The sequence below is a fragment of the Astatotilapia calliptera genome, chromosome 14 (genome assembly GCF_900246225.1).
Source record: "Astatotilapia calliptera chromosome 14, fAstCal1.2, whole genome shotgun sequence".
NCBI classification, from domain to species: Eukaryota; Metazoa; Chordata; class Actinopteri; order Cichliformes; family Cichlidae; genus Astatotilapia; species Astatotilapia calliptera.
In genome coordinates, this window is record NC_039315.1 from 9,943,668 (window position 1) to 9,963,196 (window position 19,529).

General features: G+C 42.8%; 1 protein-coding gene across 10 annotated transcripts in view; it reads left to right on the top strand.

Annotated features, from left to right (window-relative positions):
• Nucleotides 1-19,529, top strand: part of robo2 (roundabout, axon guidance receptor, homolog 2 (Drosophila)) — a 260,488-nt gene that overhangs the window by 120,490 nt on the left and 120,469 nt on the right. For all 10 annotated transcript variants that reach the window (XM_026191416.1, XM_026191419.1, XM_026191422.1 and 7 more), the window contains one exon: nt 696-1,022. In XM_026191416.1, the coding sequence (XP_026047201.1) occupies nt 696-1,022 (327 nt within the window). The remainder of the gene's footprint in view (nt 1-695; nt 1,023-19,529) is intronic.

The following is a 19,529-nucleotide window of genomic DNA, read 5'->3' on the forward strand; positions in this document are numbered from 1 at the left end:
GGATTACCAGAGTTTCTTTTCCTAGTTGTTACTATTTGTTTGTTTTTTATGGGATACTTAACATTGAATTATATATGTCCATCAATTTTCTTAATCGCTTTTCCAATCCAAGGTCACATGGGCACTGGTGCTTATCCCAGCTGTCAGGAGCAAGAGGCAGAATGCATTCTTGACAGGTCGCCAGTCAATATAAATGGCCAGAGCATGGAAGCAGACAATCATTCACGAGACATTCACACTTACAGACAAAATCCCCAGTTAACCTATTATGCATTTCTTTTGACTGTGGGAGGTAAAAGGCAGTAGGTACCCAGTGGGCACTGGGTAAAAACCCCACACATAAAGGCCACAGCTGACCAGTGGGTTCACCCTGGACCCCTTTGCTGAGAAACAACACTGTTTATATGTGCTTTCACTGTGCCACCTGTTTATATGTTTTTCTTCTTTAAGAGTAAAAGTTGTCAATTGATACGTTGGAGACCGCTTCAGAGCCACACCTCATAGCTTTTGCTCTGGGCAGAGGTCGGTCTTCCCGACCCAGACAACTTATTTATTTTGTTGCTATGAGTTGTGTTTATTAATTAAAACCCCATATTCCCACTATTTTTCTATTGTTTGTTATGAAAGAGGTTCTTAACTTTATAAAGCTTATATAATAACATCACTGAACATAAAACATCCTTTTTTTTCCTCAGGATCCCGTCTGCGCCAGGAGGACTCCCCACCCCGGATTGTGGAGCATCCCTCTGACCTGATCGTATCCAAAGGGGAGCCCGCCACTCTCAACTGTAAAGCAGAGGGGCGGCCAACCCCGACAGTGGAGTGGTACAAGGATGGAGAGCGGGTGGAAACAGACAAAGATGACCCACGTTCCCACCGTATGCTGCTGCCCACTGGCTCGCTTTTCTTCCTGCGCATCGTTCATGGACGGCGGAGCAAACCAGATGAGGGAGCCTATGTCTGCGTGGCCCGGAACTACCTGGGAGAAGCTGTGAGCCGCAATGCATCTTTGGAAGTAGCATGTAAGTCAAGAGTCTCTTCTCCTCTTTGCTGGAGTTCAAAATGATTCTGCTCACATTATGTAATTTATAAGGACAGATAAAGAGAAATCCTGATCTCACTGCTTACTGATGGAAAGACTGGATTTGCATTCAGCACATTCAGAATACATTTTTGATCTAATCAAGCGTTGAAACATCGTCTCTACTGTAGGTACTTAAAGTAAACAAGTCAACAATTTCTGGCACTATTTTTAGTTAATTTCATTTTTCTTCTCCATTTACAAACAATACTAATTTCCTGCTGGTCTAAAAGAGCCACTTAAACCCTATTACGACCTCACATTGTGGAATATTGGTCGGAGTTTTGGATAATGAGTTTTTTCTTCCATGCACTTGATAAATGTGATCCAAGCCCAAGGGATATATATTGATGTTGTGTGTATGGGTTGGAGTATGTACGTAAAGCTGCTGGGAGGCTTTATGATGGGAACATGATGGCATGGCTGACATGGCTCTCTCGCAGGTGAGTGGGGGTCGAATGACAAGCACAGTTTGTGATGGACATTTAGCACAGGCCTTCTGAAGTCTGTTGGTGAATGGTGACAGGCATAACCTGAGCTGTGTATCGAATTACCTTTGAAGATGAGCCTACCCCCCAGCAGTCTCAGGATGGGCTTCCTATACAGCCACTCCCAGGCACCTCAAAATGCCCATAAGGTGGAGGGGAAAGTCCCTATGTCCTTATGTTGTGGAAGAGGAGAATTCTTATCATGAAAGTGACAAACTTTAGACAGTCTCTCAAAATGTTGAGCTGGACTCCTTAGACAACATAAAACAAGCAAAAATTGGAAATCAAATGTTTTAGATTTATAGACAAAAGAGAGCAGGAACAACATCCTCTGCCTGTAATTGTATTTCTGAGGTGATGACAGTAAAATTCATAGTTAGTTTTTGATCCTTAGGAAATGGGTTGGAGGGGGTTGGTCTCTGCTTCTGATCCACTGCCCTGCCTTCCCGAGGGCCTTCCAGTGGCCCCCAGGTGCTAACTGTGTGACAGCAGCTTGATCTATCGATTGCTGTAAGAGGCCTCTCCCACTCTAAATGAAAATTCATGAAAAATTGATGAACCCTCTCGATTATTTTATTTTTTTCCTTCTAACACGGTTTCTTAGCCTTTCTTCTTCAGTATTCTCTCTCTCTCTCTCTCTTTCTCATGGTCTCGCTCTCCCTCTTTCTCATGTAATATGGACTGAGGAGCAGAGGGGGTTGAATAGAGGCATTGACTACTTGAATGGCTTAAAGGTGAAGGGTGAGGGGTCACTAGGGCAGGAGGGAAGAGCAGAGCTAGGTGAAGAAATATGTATAGCGCACATCTGATGGGTATTAACAGTGATGCCAGGTTTGAGAGTAGGGTTCAGCATACAGGCAACAAACAAGTGTACAGAACTGGACATGTTTGTGTAGCTCCATACACTATACAAGGTATAACAAAAGAATGGTGTAAAAGTAATCTATACAATACACCATGGAGCACTGTAACAAAAAATAATTTCCCCCAGGGATCAATAAAGTATTCTGATTCTGATTCTGATTCTGATTCTGACACCATCATAAGACAACACTGCTGGCTAAAAAAACAAATACACTGAATTTTTCACTCAGTACTTTGAGGTCTTTACTTTTTAAATTACAGTGAAGACTTCTAATTGGAGTTTGGTTTATTTTAGCTCTGCTGTAAAACACTTAACAAGGACCAATTATGAAAACGTGAAATAAGCTGAACACTTCAGTATTCATTATAGTGACAGCATACTGGCCGGAGCCTGTATGAGGCATAGCAGTTTGAGAATGACGGCAATGGTGGCCTGACAAAGATGGAGTGTGGGTGCAGGAAAAGGCTCTGTTTGACAGTCATTCACTGTGCTACTTGATTACAGTGTGATGGTGCACAAATGTGACTTTTTGTTAAAGTAGGGTAATTGTGATTTAAATTATTTTAATAGTAGGAGATCAAAGCCCTCAGAGGCATGTTGAAGAAAATGGAAAAGGTGAGGAGAAGGAAAAAGATGTTTAAATATTCAGGTAATGTGTTATATGGAGACATTAATTATTTGTTTCAATTTTAATAATACTGTAGGTAATCCTGAGCATCTTGAGGAAGAATTTCCTGAAGCTGATTGGCAGCATTTCTTTCTGAGCTAATCAAGTATCTGGCTTAAGGTACCAAAATGGTCCGAAACAGTGCAGAGCTCCAGAGTCTTTTGCTATTGTACTTTTGTCATGGTTAGAGCGCACTATCTTTTTCCGTCTTTTAAATATAGACTATTTTTGGTCTTTTAAATGTGATTAGATGACCAAATAATTATGTTCCTTTCCAGTAAACTTTAGGTATTTGTTGACATCTACAAAGTGATGATTAGAAATTTAACCTCCGTGATAAAAAAAAAAAATGTGCCCATTTTGCAGCGTATTTCCTCTGTGTGTTTCATTTTTACTGAGATAAGGGTATCATAGAGCCTGAAGAAGAGGGAGGGGCACTTTGCGGCACGCTCCATGCCTGGTCTGTTTTGGGCCCTGGGCTTTCTCAGTTTTCTTTCACAGCCAGGTCTTCAGGGGACTGCGGGGGCAGAAGGGGGGGCGATGTGCTAAATCCCTCTGCATTCGCTTTACAGCAGTGATTAGCTTTATCAGGTCCTGACATCCGTCCAGTGATTGTAAAGCCAAAGCTAATCTCACAAGAAAAAGTCTTAAATCTATATCCATGTTGAACTGGATTTGTGTTTATGATATGTCTTGTAACCCCCCCAATCCTCCCCCATCCCCTGCCTCGATCTCCCCCTCCATTGTATTGAACGCACCTTTGCCCCCCTTCCATTCACGAGTGGTTGAACAGGACCCTGGTGAGATAATTGAATTGCAGTTCTGAAACAGATTGAACTCTGTGTCCACTGAACAGAGTGGCGCTGCTGCATGCCAGGCATCAAGCTGGGCCGGACTCACCACTCTCTCTTTTAGAGGAGGAAATGTGGAGTGAAGAGGCAAAGGGGGAAGAGCCCTCCAAGAGGTGCCAATGCATTATTAATGTGGGCCCGAGTGGGCAGGGGCACTTGTGCCTTTACTGGGCTTAGGTCTGCAACCTTGTCTCCTTTAAGTGTTGGATGTTGAGCACAAATAGATGGACAAGAACATGGACTGCTTTGTGTTATCTAGCTCCATGGTGCATGTGCAGAGTGTGGGGATAATGCCCAGACATCACTCTGCTGCATTTGGGAGAGATTTCATTATAGCTGTTGTTCACTGTCCTGTACTTCAGAAGATAAGAGAACTTGTAAATGTGTTGCCTAGAGGGTATCGGAGCAGCCTGCCTTGTAATCTTACTCCTCTTCAAAACTGACTCCAGGCCAGCAATATGGGATATACTGCATATAAGAGAATGTGCCCCTTTTCTCTTTTCAGGATAAACTAGGTCAATGAGCAGGTTCATAAATCATTGTGAAGCCTGTGTCAGAAATGCAAGCTGCAGCCATCGCTGCTGCATAAATTGCTAGCACTGCGAGTATCTGTGTATATGTAAGTGTGACAAGGCACACCTGGGGCAATAGGATCCCAAGGAAAACGTTAACTAGCCCAATCTTTTCAGGTGCTTGACGCAAACTACATCCACCTGAAACTAGCACATATCACTTTTAATTGAGTGCCAACTGTGATATAGGCCCTCTGACATGTCTACTTGTGTATTAACTGTATGTAATCATCAGGGGAAAGGCACCACATATAAATGAAGACAAAAAAAATGAGTTTTAGATGTATACCTTTGCAGCTTTGTTCGGTTTTAACCTTTAAAAATGCAAATGACACTGAAATGAAACAGATGTCTTGGGTTGGTTCTAAATGCCGCTTGGAATGGGATTGGATGACTTTTAAAAAGGTCCTTTGATATCATCTAATGTACCACTTCTGCAATTAAGTGAATCGTTAGGTAGCAGTTGGTACTCGTACAACAAGGTAATTAGCAGGAAAATTGAGTTGGGAAAGGTGCGAGTGTTGAAGAGAGGAGGAGGGTTACCAAGCTGTTGCTGTTGTGTCCAGCATGAGGGGGGGAGCTAATAAAGGGATGGGCCAAAAGGAGCAAGCCAGGTGGGGAGTCAGGATGAGCTGCACTGCTGAGCTCATCTGGACTCATTATTCCAGTTCAGAAATGAGAAAACGGGGTGACAAGTGCACACAAACAACAGACACTCACGCACTTACACACGCGTGTTCACAAACACCTGCCCTCGTGCTTGTATAAACCCCGGTAGACTGAGGTTTAATCTGTGCGGGAGTCCTTGAGAAATAATGAAGGGTAATGAAGAAAACAGCAACAGCGCAACCATTACAGCGCATTAATGATGCATGCTATAGTTAGGAAATACAACACAGTCTCAGAAACTCTCATTTGTAAGTGTAATATCTAAGTGTTTTATTCATACCACACATCTTGACGTGTCTGTTTCTTTATGTTCTTAGATGTGTAAAACACAAATTTCCGGGTCCATCTAAAACAGTTTGTCTGGTTTTTCAATAACTTGCTCAATAAATAAAAGATCAGTTGCTCACACAGATAAAATAAACATAAATCTGCTGCTCACACCACACCAAAGTATTTTCTAGTTTATTACATTTTCATATAAAAAAAGTAAAAAATAATTTAAAAAACCTTCCTGCTGGAGCTCACTGTTGTCTGAGCTGAAACAAGCACGGAGGAAAAGCAAAAAGCATACATGCAGAAAAAGTGGGAATGTTGTCCTGTGATAAGAGGGATGGGGAGAGAGGGCAAGCATGTGAAACATATCTTCTCCTGATAGTGTTAGAGAGGAAAAAATCCCTGATTAAATGTGTCAGCTGGAGTTTGCTGACCTCTGTAGAGATCTTCCTGTCTATTCATATGCACACACACATACACACACACATATTCAGATGCACGGCTATAGTGTTTTCCAGCCATATACAGCGTCACGCAGCTTGATCGTATCACCTTTATCAGTCACAGATGGTCACAGTAAATGAGGAGCTCCTACAGATGCCTAACTCCTGTGCCATGCTTGGAAAGAGGCCGGGCTGCAGAAATGGAACAGAAATTTGGAAAGTCTCACAGGAAGATAAATCATAGGGATACACTACGGTCACTAACATCCTCACTGTCTCTCTCTCATACACGCACACGTACACATCCTGAGACTGCACTTTTACTTTCCTCAGCGGGCTTTGTGTCCCAGCTCTGACCTCGCCAGCTCCACCTAGGGAAATAGATTACCTTTAGATGAAGCGACAGCAGTACTCTAGAAGGGAAATACGGTGCACATACATTGTGGCTGAATCACGACAACAGTAATGTAGAGGTGTGACAAAAGCTGCAGACAAAGATGGAAAATGTGGTGAGTAGGTGGCGAAGAGATCGAGTACTTAGATCCAAGTTTGGGATGACCTTTGACCATCTTTCTCAGCCTATTATCAGTCTTTTTGTCTCCTTTTCTTTCAAACTTCACCTCTCTACTTATACCATTATGTCACCTTTGAGTGTACAAACTGGATTAAGTAAGTGCGTGGCGCTCTGTCAAGGATGCCATGGCCTGTCACAGGAGGAGTGAGCCATCAAGCAAAGAGTGCTGAACCAGCCGCTTCTCACGCCCATTAGTGGCCAGCAAGATGAAGCACCAGTCGCACCAGGTTTTGTTGTGTTTCTTTTATATACCCCGCTCTCGCTTCTTCACACTCTCCCTCTTTCTCCCTTCATAGTGACACTTTTATTGATGGCCTCTCCGCTCTGACAATGCAGGTCTATTGCTTTGTCTCTTCTCCCTGCCTGCCTGTGTTTTGCCTCGTCCTCTTTGCTCCACAATGTCTCTCATCACCCATGCTACATACCCCGGATGCTCACTCACCAGAAAAAAAAAGTTAAAAAAGAACCTTTGCATTAACATAGAGTGTATAAATTTTACAAATCGGACAGCACTGTGGAAAGAGAGCCCTTTTAGACAGGTATCAGACAGTTTCACATGTAGACTGAGCTCTAAATTATTGAAACATGTCTGCAGGCTGATTATTGATTAACTTTAAAACACAGACTGGGTGACAAGATCTTGCTTTCTTCACTGTATTGGTCTTTGATTTCTGTTGTCATTTTTTTAAGTGATGGTTCAGGTTTATTTGAATTGTGTACATTTTGCAAATTGTTATGTTTAGCATTAAAACAATAAACCCTTATCACCGTATTAATCTAGTCTTCAGTGTCTATCTGTTAATAACACATGAAGTTTCCAATTTTAAGTCTATTTTAATTTGTTGCACAGGTGTGCCATTTACCAGATTTGGATTAATATGTGTGACACCACTCTATTTTCTGGCAAGTGGGCGAAAGGACAAGTGAGTGATAATAATATTAATCAAAAATGTGACCCTGAGTTAAATCCCTGTAGACCACTGCATTTTGAGGGTGGCTTGCCATTGCGTCCAGCCGGGATTGGATCCTCTGACCCCTGAAAACCCCTTTGCCCTCTCCTATCCACCCCAGATCTCTGTCATACCATAATTCCTTAACCTAGCGCTCCCTTCCGATGAATATGTCCCTGTCGTAACTGACCTCCCCCACCCACCTTCCCTTCTCTCTAAGACCCTCTGAGGCTGCCAGAGATGGTAATCCATCATGCGGAGCCAGGGAGGAGGTGACAGGATGAAGGGCTGAAGTTCAGTCACTAGCTGTTGTGGGTTTGAATCAAATGTTACCGAAATTGATTCAGGCTCTGGTGTGTGAAGTGCCGTGTTTGTTCTGTGTTCAAGTTCCTGGTTCAAATGTCCATTATTCCTTATACTTTCCTACACACCCTTAAAAAACACATTTATTCACATGCATGCATGCCATCACCATACGCTGCAGGGTGCACAATGCTCTTGTGAAAGGGTCAGGACTCAGCCAGGTCCATATTTCAGTGTGTGTATTTTGGGCTGCATATGTCACACTGCACACTGGTGTTCTGATGGATATGTCCTGTTAAATACTGTTGTGCACACAAAAGTACACAGGTACATTTACACAAGTACATAAGCAAACTTAAAAATGCTTAAGGTAAATGGCTTTTGTGGCTGTTTTTCTTGTTGTTCAAACATTAAGGACATTCCCTCCTTAAAGTAGCCCTTGGGGAATGTAGGAGATGCAGCAGTTCAGCTTCATTACATTCTTAACTGAACTGTGGGAGAAAGAAGCGAACCGGGGAAGGGAGGAGGAGAAAACACATACTGCAAACTGACCATAAGAAGCACAGTATTCATAGTATATTGCTTTTCTAGCCTTGTGGTTTTTAGGGGGAAAAACAATCACCAGTGGAATATTCTTCATTATTAATTCATATGTTTATGCAGTTATTTGTTCTCTTTTTTGCACTGAGCTTTGTTTGCCCCTGCATCACGCTCGTTATTGAGGATCCGGATGTGTTATGACTGTGATTTTTTTTCCATGGCGTAGACAGATAATGTGTTTCACTTGGATTACGTTTGCTGTAAGGGACACCTAGAGCCCTCAACAGCTGCAGACCAGCGTTGAAACCTAATCATCCAGTCTCTGCTGTCTCCATCTCTTTCCTTCTCTTTCCCTCTCTCTGTGCTATCTTTCCCTTTTTCCACTCCCCCCCTCGCTCACTTCCTTTCCTGCTGTTTGAAACTGATACTATAAGTATTTTAGTCACTTTCAAAAGTGAGGGGAGACAAGATCAAATGTTTGAGAGGACTTTCTAAAACAGCTGTGGTTCCTTTCCACTTTGCAGCTTGGCCCCTACATGATTGTGCTGCTCCGTCCATTGCACGCCAGCAAAGGAAGTTACATAGATGCTGTGTGTGTTTTGAAGGTGACCTTGTGTGTTCCAGAGCTAATAGCTTCCCATTTTGATGTGGATTGGGTGCTAACTGCTGCCTGTGCCTGTTAGACTGCTGTGGGATCCGTCCCAGACTTGGCCAAGGTGTGGATGAGTCACAAAAATGTGATCCGTTCACTCAGCCACCAATGCACCACAGTAAGCTGCCCATCTACTCCAGTGAGAAATAAATGTCAAAGGTTTTGCGCTTCAGGGACAGACACTTCGTTTAACAGGGGAAAACTATCTTGCTCATTTATATGTAACGCAGTATGACCAGGTGCAGTGAAATGACATCACATGGTGAATGAGACTGGGAGCTGTGGTATGTGTGGCCACCTGCTTCTGCAGCTGCGAGGATGATTAGCAGCTAGCCAGGCTGATTATTAACCGGCCAGACATTGATCCAGCCAAACGGACAGACAGACAGACAGACCGGGACACTGACAGACGTTGCACATTGCCAGATATGAGCCTGCATATTTGCTGGCACGGTGGAGACCAGTCACCAGACAGACTTGCCCAGACCACTTCAGTACTAGCATGGCCAAAGGCCAGCTGAATAGAAATCAGAACTCTCTATTCAAATGCTAAGCAGAATCTTATCTCAGTGCCTCTTGCTGCTGGCCCCTGTGCACTACACTGTACAGGGCAAAGTTATTAGCGAACATGCAGGTGCCGAATGTGTTTGTCTCTGTTTCACTGCGTCTGTGTGTGTGTGTGTGTTCAAATGGTTGGACGGTTAGTTGTCTTTTCTTTTTGCTTCCTGATTTAGTAAAAAATGTGGAAAATAAATCATGTCATGTCATACTGGTGGTGTGTTTCGAATGAATCTTGTTAGTGTAACAGTCTAAATTTAATAATACCACACGCAACAGCACCCGCCACCCAGTAAGGATGAAATGAAGGCAGTGAATCATCTGAAGTGTTGCTATGATTGCAGGGATTTGTCTGGGATCTACCAAGATCCTCTTATTCCACAGGAAATGAAATCTAATGACACTAAGTGATCACCAAAGGGTGTGTGTCTAACTGATGAGCACGCTCATTTGACTCCACCGATCTTTAGAAGCCATTAGTGTTCTCCTGTTTCACGCACAAATTAGACCTCCACACACAAAGGCACACAGGAACAACGGTACATAGCTGTTTCTCATACACAAGGCAAGGTTTGTAAAGGCACATATGCACTAGCACACACATGCCTGTGCCCACACACTGTAACAGACTCCAAATTCCCCCTTTGTTGTCCAACTGGCACAGTCAACATTTGCCCATTTGAGCCCTAAATTGCACAGTAAGGGAAAAATGAACCCCAAGACACAGCGTTGTAATGGAGCTGAAAAGAACAGCTTAATTGGCCAACATAAGCCATGCCCAGGCATTAACTGTGAAATTTACATGTTAGCTGTGCTGCCATCTTTCTTTTAAAGGTCCCTGTGGTGTTTGTACGCAACAGACACATGAATTGCAACTCTGACACTTCATGAATATCGATCTAGGCTTCTGTTGCTGTAGGGGCAGGCTATGGAAAACAATATTATTCAAAACATGCTGAGTGGGATACATCTGCAATTAGTCGGTTGATAATTTATGCAGCTAATGTGTTATTAGTTTAATTGCCTGTTTTTGGCAATTTACTTATCCCCCCCTTACACAAAACTGCACAAAAAAAAAGTCCTAAATGGCAAAAATTAGCTCTGATTTAAAAATATCGTTCGCTTGTTGTTCTCATTTTTTAATTATAAAACATTAGTTTAAAAATGGGGCAAACTGCTCTTCTTATCAGGTTCTCTGACTCGAAGCAGAAGGGAGCTGTCCACATAATTTAGTTCCATTCATAGCAGTTAAGGGGTTGATAGGCCCGTTGTACCTTTGGGTCCAGATAGGCTGACCTTTGGCCAGGTCTGGATGTGACCTCCCATTGATTGACCATCATCTGACCTCATGGCTTGAAAACAGAGCTGCATTCAGGTCCATTTGGCAGTCTGGAGAGCATCTCTAGCATACACTGCTAATACAGTTATGCTAGTGTTATTGGGAGATGTATGAAAGGAGAAATAGCTCAAGAAGGCAGGGTTATTCCTGTGTCAGAGGAGGAAGAGCTCAGATAATTTAATTATAGATTAAGGGATATGAGGATCTGTCAGCTTTTTCATTCTTATAGTACGCCCTACTCAAGTTCTGTTATTAGTGGTATAATCTCGAAAGTAGAATTGTTATTACCAGCTCTATGGCTGACTGGGCTCATGTAGGTATTATGATGTTCTTTAGTAAGTTTTATTTACCCCACAAAGACATTTTGTGAAACTAAACCTAAACAAGTGATTGTTTTTTTTATTTATTTTTTTTGCATTTGCTACGGGCTATACTGGATTTTGTTATCTTTCCCTCAGTATCTTGCAGCTCTTCAACCCACACCCCTCCTCCGGTTCTCCCTTATCCCTTAAATTGATGCTCACTCTGCTCTGAAACCAAAATGCTGATCGCGTTCCCCTTCTTGCTATCACAAACCAAATAGCGACCTTGTGATTGACTGCTAACAAAATTAGCAGAACTTCTCATAAACCTTAATTAGTAATTTGACTCGATAAAGCATGCTGATGAAGGCAGGAGACAGCCATGTAATTGAGAAGAGAAAAAAAGAGGAGGGGTATACTGTATCATTCATGTATCACTCAATAGTGCCAAATGGGGTGTTGACTGTCATAAATGTTCTCAGACCCTAAATTTTCACCAATGTGCCACACCCCCCCACCTTACAAGAGCATCTCACCTCTTCTCACTGTTTCCATGTGCCAAGACACGACACCCTCAGTCGCCTATCTCTGTCTCTCTTTTCTCGCACGCAGCAGGGGGATGGTTGGCCCAAGAATGTGGCATCATTAACTTACTTGAGTGGCAGACGTTAGACGTGCAGAGGGCTGTCCTGTCCCACCCCCCTGCTGGGTGTCCCTCAACCCCCATCACTCCTTCCTGTCATCCTTCATTTCTGCATTTCTTGATTCCTCACCCCCCGAAAAAAAGCCATCCACAGATTTCGTAAACTTGGTGCTCCATCAACCGTAGATGAGTGGACGCATTAAGCCATGCATTTATAATTTCAGCATGATGGGCGTGCCACATGATTATTTATGGGGTTTTTTTAAAATACAATTTTAATACAATTTTGCTATATATGAATGTCAATTTTGATATTCCGCCTATTGTGACTAGCTGTTTTAAAGTGTGACAAGTCCACAATCCCTCAGTGTATGGAGTTTTTGTTGTTGCCACCAGTGCGGCACGTGCTGCTGAGCTCCTTGTGGCGCAATGCCCTGTGTCATTAATCACAAGGCCAATGCTGCCTGGAGCCCTGACAACTCACAACCTGGTGGCCTACCACCTCCCCTCATCTATACTGTGAAGGCTGCGCCATTATCAGCTCACATGATGAAGGTGCCACACTAATGACAGCTGTTGGTGGTCATATGAACCAGCCCCATTTTTCAATTGAAACTCCTCATTCATGTATCCCCCACCAGGCTTTTTGGTTTTCACTTGTCTCGGGTTCACAAGTTTTGAAGCACCAGGGCAAAGGTCAGTGGATTTTCCCTGTCACCACAGCAACTCTCAACACCATCAGATGTCAAGAGAGTTGGTCGACCATAACGGAGCCAGGCAGAGAGCGCTGCTCAGCCAGCCACTTCCTTCTGGAGAGCAGAGGAGGCAGGACAGAAGGGGAGAGAACATCTTTTGTTAAGCATACACTCTCCCTCTCTCTTGGCTTCAGTCCGGGGTGTTGGGGGTTGTCATAGATGGGTTTTTAGGCTTTTATGGGTGGAGTGTTAAAGGCTTGTTGGGGTCCAAGTCAGGCTTGTACTGTGGGGTGTGGGGGCTCAGAGCAGTGCTGTGGTCTAGTTGTGTCATGACCATGAAGCTGAGCTGTCACTTGCGTCTAATTGGCTTAGATCAGCCCACGAGTGGCTCAAAGCTCACTGACCCACCCTCTGTCTTTCACTGTCTCCCTCTCGCTCTACTCTCTCATTAGCTATTTTCCTTCTGCCGACCCAAAACAATGGTCTCCACATGGTTCTTACCATCATTCTGCTTGGTCCAAAAGTTCTCTATTGTTCCAGAAGGCCTGGCACTTTCTGTGTGTCCAGTTATGTCTTATTATGAGGAAGAATCCTTGTGATGAGCAAGTTACTAGAATGATGGGGAACGATATAAAGGCTTGATCTAATCTTGATTTGAGACCTCATTGATCTGGGAGCTGGGGTCATCACAAGGTCAACATAAGGAATGATGATAATATTGTTCATCTTTAGGGAATAGGCCTATCATAGCACTTGTACATGCCATTAACTCTCAAATCTGTCCCAACAACAACTTGTCTCTAACAGATTCATCCTGAAAATACTACTGAGTATTCTGTCTGCCTTTCTGAAGCCTGTCAGAGTGGGGGTTCTTTCTTGGGTACTTGGATTTACTATGTGTTACAATGGTTCAGGCAATGACCCTGCGGTGTGCATCCCTGATGATGTTCTAATTGGATGGAGTGACCTTTCTACACTGTAATTTTGAAGCGTCCTTGGTCTTTGGGGGTGGAAACAGATTAAAAAGCAGCAGGAGCGGGATGATTGATGTGTGCTGTGGGTGGTATGGTTGTGGATGGACAGTGGCAGGTAGTGCGACAGTAACATATGAGTCCACAGCTGTTGAACGAGGGTGTCCAGACTGATACATGGGAGGTGGCTACACCCAGCCTGACTGATTGCTGCCTTTTGGTACATCAGCATTTTCTAATGGCCGCAAAGTCTACATCTGCTTTGATTGAAGGTTGGTTATTGTGTTTGCTTATTCGTCTGTGGTGTCTCATTTCATGCAGCACCTTTATAATTTTTAATGTGAGGGATTTTTTGTACTTATTTTGAAGATCAACACGGTGAATAATATTCTAAAGGGTGGAAGTGGTTAAAACCTTGCACATGACTGACATGAACCAGTTGCTTGAATGAACTGCATTTTTTTTCCCTTCATTGTAAGAAGTCAGAGAAGCATGTCCGAATGTTGAAGGAGGAAAAATGTAAGCATTGCTTGGGAAAAGTCAAATGTGGCAATGAGAAAAAATCAGCACGCACAGTACCTATAAGCATAAATATTTGTAATCAAAAGGAGTATGTTTATCCTTGAATTTTGTGTGTGTTTTTGTGTGTGTGTGAATATGACATTTACTCTGCTTTTCTTTGTAGCCAGAATGAAGTGAAGTGTGGTGAATGGGGTTGTTTTGGTGCATTGACTGGTGGATCCTATTTTAACAGCGTGTGAAGCTGGAACTAATTCCTGCATATTTATTTGGCCTGGTCTTAGCAAACTAAGCACTTACCCTACTTGAAATTCTACACAGTACTAACAGGAGCAGACTGTAGGTGATAGCAAAACAGCTTTATAGTGCCTTCGGAAGACTGAGCAGAAACACTTGGAAACCTCAGAATGTAGAAATCATAGAAGTATTTAATAGAACATTTTAAAATTTGCTTTTCCAGCTTTTAATTAGTTTATGTCATTTAGTCCCCAACCTACTCTGAATGCTATGCTAAAATGTAGTGTAGTATTAACTGCTACAATTATTGTCAAAACTTGCTTGATGAGTTCAGTTTGGTCGCTCAAAATAAATGAGATTTTTTTCTGCATTGGTTGTTTCGTCTAGGTTCAGCTAACCCCTTTGTCTTTGTATTTCCAACTCTTCGTCCTACATTAACTGAAGAAATGTAAAAGAAAAAAGATCAGAGTGTGCAAGTCTGATCCTGTTCCCTCAGCCATCTCGACCAAGCTTGAGGTGCTTTTGTTGTGGGCTGCATTTGAAAAGATCAGCTTTAACAACCAAAGCAAATATCCATGGAAAGGCTTGTGAATGGAGGACTTTGAACCTTCTGTAGAACAGGTGTGTTTTATAGCACTGTGTTTCTCCTTTGGTCTTTAATGCTGTACGGTCGCATGTTGTGTGTGTATGTGTGTATTTCTCAGTGGCTGAAGCTCCACTGTAGCGATGAGCCAGTCCCTGCAGGAGGGCCGCAGTCAACCCTGTGCCATGTGAGAGCTGCAGGGAGCGGGGCTAACGAGGTGTCCAGGCAGCTGACAGCTTTGTCCTGCCGCCTGCGAGTGGCGATGGCACAAAGAGGGTCCTGCAGAGAGTACTGTCTGTTCTTTGTGTCTGCCTTTCTCCTCTGCCCAGGACTTGTGTTACAAAAGAAAGCCACGCAAGAAAGCATTATGGCATCAGGTGGATGAGGCACTGTGCCTGTTCTCCATTTCCCTCCTCCCCATTTGCCTCTTCTCTAGACCAGAAAAAAAGAAAAGCATACATTTTAGCCTTGGATTGCTTTCAATGTGTTTCTCGTGTAGCTGTTAGATTTGAACAGTTGTTCTTTTCTAAAGCTTTACCAAATATTTAAATCAACAATTATATAGTTTTATTAGCCTTCCCACATCTTCTCTTGCTGTTTCTAGCTTTTCCTTCTCCCTCTTTTCTGCCACATTCTCTTGAGTTGAGTGACAAGCCAAATGGGAGATAGTTTTCTGTCATGTGTTTGCTGCTTGTATTTGCTCAGTCTCCCTTCTTCCTCTCTTTGCTCATGTCTTTAATTTATGAACTGCTACACTTGAGTGGGCCTAGTGTCTGTTTAAACCAGTACAGTGCCTGTGTTTGTCCTGGCTGTCACAGCTCCACAGGAAGCTCATCTAGAGCCTTCAGTGCTTAATGTCACTGCAGGAGGTGAGCAAGAAACACGCAGACTTCCGTGGATCCTCTGCACACTGGAGGGAGAGGTTTGACGCTTCTTTTAAAAGGCCAAAGTCGTTTGTCTTTGTTGTTTTTTGTCTCCTAGGAATTGTTTAGAGAGAAGAAGACAGCCAGAGAGATAAAGGGTGAAAGGAAGAAAGAGCAAGCAAGAAAACATGTCTTCCTCCCAGGAATTTCTTTGTAGAAGTTGTGAATGTTTCTCATCTGGGCAACAGCTCTAAAGCTAGTTTTTGCTGTGTTCTGTACTCAGGAGCCTCTGATGAGTGTTGCTATCATTATGCATTTTTCTCTCCTTTGGTTGTGTACTGTTTCATCCTCTGAGTTTAAAACATCAGATTCAGAAAGCTGAACAGATTTGGTGTTTATGTATTGAATTTTTTTTTCACATTTCTCACCTTTTAGCTTTATTTACTGCTGTAAAGCAAACTTAGTCAACACCATATGTGTGTTTGGCTCTGCACATCTCTGCATGATTAATGTTTAATCATGTGGACAGTAGCTCTGAATATTGGTTTTTGGATTTATGGTCCATCAGCGCAAACATTCTTAACTTCGGTCTTTTAACCTGTGTGCTACATTGTGAGTGGACCGAGAAATAGTGTTTGCTCTGTGAGTGAGCATCATGAGCTGAATATCCACATCGGAATCAAGGAAGCTCAATTAATGTTGAAGCAGACTTTCATTCTGATAAACAATCCACACCTTTGGCATCGACAAACACCACATTCGTAGTGAATGCACAGTGTTGCTGCTTTGCTTCACATATGAAATTCAGTTGCTTAGCTCATCCGAGTGTTTCCATATTGTAGAAGTAATCGGATTTAAAACAGAGGAACACAGAGGCAGACAACCAAGAGAGAACCACAAAAATCACAGAAAGGTTAGGATGGAATCCCAAAGGACTACAAATCCCTTCTCTGAAATCTCATTGTTTGGAAACCATGAAACCGGATTCCTGTAACAAGTCTCTGATCAGTGGAGCCTCGGCCCAAAGGACTCAATTAGACCAGAACGGCCCTTTCTGACCAGGCCTTTATTTTGCTTCCTTCCCTCTCCCAGCATGCTGTTACCACTGCAGAGGAGCTGCCTAATGCCCTAGACTGGGAGCAAAGCCATACAGCACACCGAGCAATCACATCACTCAGCCTTTGCCCCTCTCATTACACACAAACGGTATAAATCCGTACCAGAATTTGTGCATGCCCGTTTCTGTTGCTTCACAGTGAACCTGTAGCACTCCCCTTGACTTAGTGTTTTAATTGGCGGAACGAGTATAGTAAACATATATTAAAAAAGCTGGCAGAAAATAGCAGTTACTGAAACATCCTTGCGATCGGAGGCTGTAATCCAGAATTTAATTTCAGTCATTTTGCCCTCCTTCACTTATGATTAGAGTGAATTATGATAATTTCTTGATTATGGTTTGGCCCCTGCCTGTGAGGACACCACTTGTCTGAGCTCAACAGAAGAGTGCAACCCACTGGATCTGCAGTATTAACCACTTGCCTCTGAGATGGTATAAACACAAGCTGTACTCGGTTCTGTTTGTCTTCAACTTGCCCTGCAGTTATTGAAGCACATTTAGCTAATGATGCAAGGATATGCTTTTATTCTGATCCATGGTTGCAGAAGTGTTTCACTATCCATCTGTAGTTCAACATCGGTTTTTAAAAGTCTCATCTAAAGGTGCAAACAAAGAACCAAATGAAAGCGGTAGATGAAAGATATGAAAGCGCTTGGCTTAAAGGCGTGAATTAATGTATGGATGACAATGAGGGAGGACATGTGTGACACAGAGGAACATCAGCAGTCGGGCCAGCAATCTTCCATGGTGTGCAAACACAATACCATATCACTAATTCACATTCAATCAGGAATTCAAGTAATACAAGCTGGATCAGCCACATTGCTTTCTCCACACGAAAGTCAATTAGAGCTCCATTTAAAAAGCAAAATTAGTTGTTATAGATTTAATAAGTGACCTGGGCTGTGGCAGACTGGGCAGAGGATAGGAGACAGTGGCTGGAGGTCCATGGGGAAATGAGCACCACATCACCAAAGCCCACTCGTAATGACTTCTGTTGAGTCTTGATAATGTCTACTAATTAGTTAATCAAAGACAATGGCCCTCTACATACACCTCCCACCTTAACAGCTTCTGTCTGCTTCACTGAACAACAGCTCGGCGTCTAAAGCCTTGAAATCCCCATTCACTCTCATCACTGGCGGACACACCTGGTTGGGCTTGGTGTATGCCTGCAGTAAGATGTACAACACATTAATTTGTTGAATTAATGTTAATAGGTGCATGCACACAAAAATATGCAGTGTTCAGTGTTATAAAGCATGTAAGAGGATAATGAAATATAAAGGTAATAACACTTCATCTCATGCCTGGTGTCCATGCTGGTCAGAAGGTCGATATAAAGACCCTCAGGGCTGGACAGACTGGGAAAACAGTGCATTGACAAAGTGTCTCAGCACCCCTTGGAGCTGCCATCATAGGGTGAGTAATACTCTGTTTTCTCCCTAATCAATTAGTAAGCCTTCATTAGCTAGGCCATTCATTATGTTGCTGTGTCAGGGACGGGACATGGTGCTGTGGTTGCCCCTGGGATGGGCACGTCACTGGGTGCTGATACATGACAAGGCTCTCACGATTGCTCTTGCATCTAAAGAGGACACAGCTATTACTCTGTTCCACAGTCAAGGATTAACCGTGGACAGCCAAATCAACAACACTTTGTTGTTACACAGCCAGCCAAGTAAACATTATTCATTTTAATCGCAGCCTAGGCAAATATTATTTACTGCTCTTACACAGCCAAATATTCATTACACTGTATTGTTTAAGCCATTTACTCTCATTTATTTTTCAACTAGAAATGCTATTTCTGTCCAACAGCATATGGGAGCTAAAACCTACACTGCATATTTGGGGATTTTTGAAGTAGCAAAGTGCAAGAAGCCCTGTTTTTAGTGTAGTACTACATAGTTACACTTCCTAAACATATCCCAATTACTTTGGTTTCTCATAGCCCTTGTGAATATTACAGTAGCTTGCGAGCTGTGCTACGAATCATTAATATAAAACAGATGTTAGGCACATTCCAGTGCACCAGCCCTCATTGCTGGAGTCAGTATCACCACAGCAGCCTCAGCAGTGCTTGTTTGATGCATAGTTAATAGAAACACAAATTATTGTGCTATACATGGCCAGGAGAAAGAGATCATATGACTGTGCTTTGACTACGTGTGTGTGTTGGTGTGTCAGCGTTTGTTTGTGACCAGTGTAAAATATGCCCATAGCACAATGTGAGCCTTCTCTCCATGTGTAATGACCTGTGCAGTGGAATAATGTTGAGGGGTAGACAGAGATTAAAGGAGTTAGATATTGAATAGTCCTATGATGGATGAGAGCTGTTTGGAGATCAATTAAACAATAAGAAATTAATTCTGCCAGCGACATGCTCATTAGAGACTTGGTGAAAAGAAGGCAAGGGGGGGGGGTATAAGTGTCATTTTTTAAATTTTGTTCATCTTGACCCAATCTAAGGCTCCTGGAGAATATGGATGGCATTCATTTACAGTTTTATTTCATTTGATTTAAACATTTATTTATTAGCACTGAACCTGATCACATAACAATACCCACAGTCAGTCAGCTACTTGGCAAATGGTATTCTGCTTGCGTGCTGCCACTCTCTGATGCTATCTTTTATGTTTACCATATTGCTGACCTTGTTTAAAGGCCAACACTTATGGCTTCTCTTCCTTTTTGTGCTGAAAAGAAGCTGTTGTCAACCTTGTGCCCTGCTCTGCAATGTTGCCTTTGTGCTGCCCACTGCTGCTAGATTA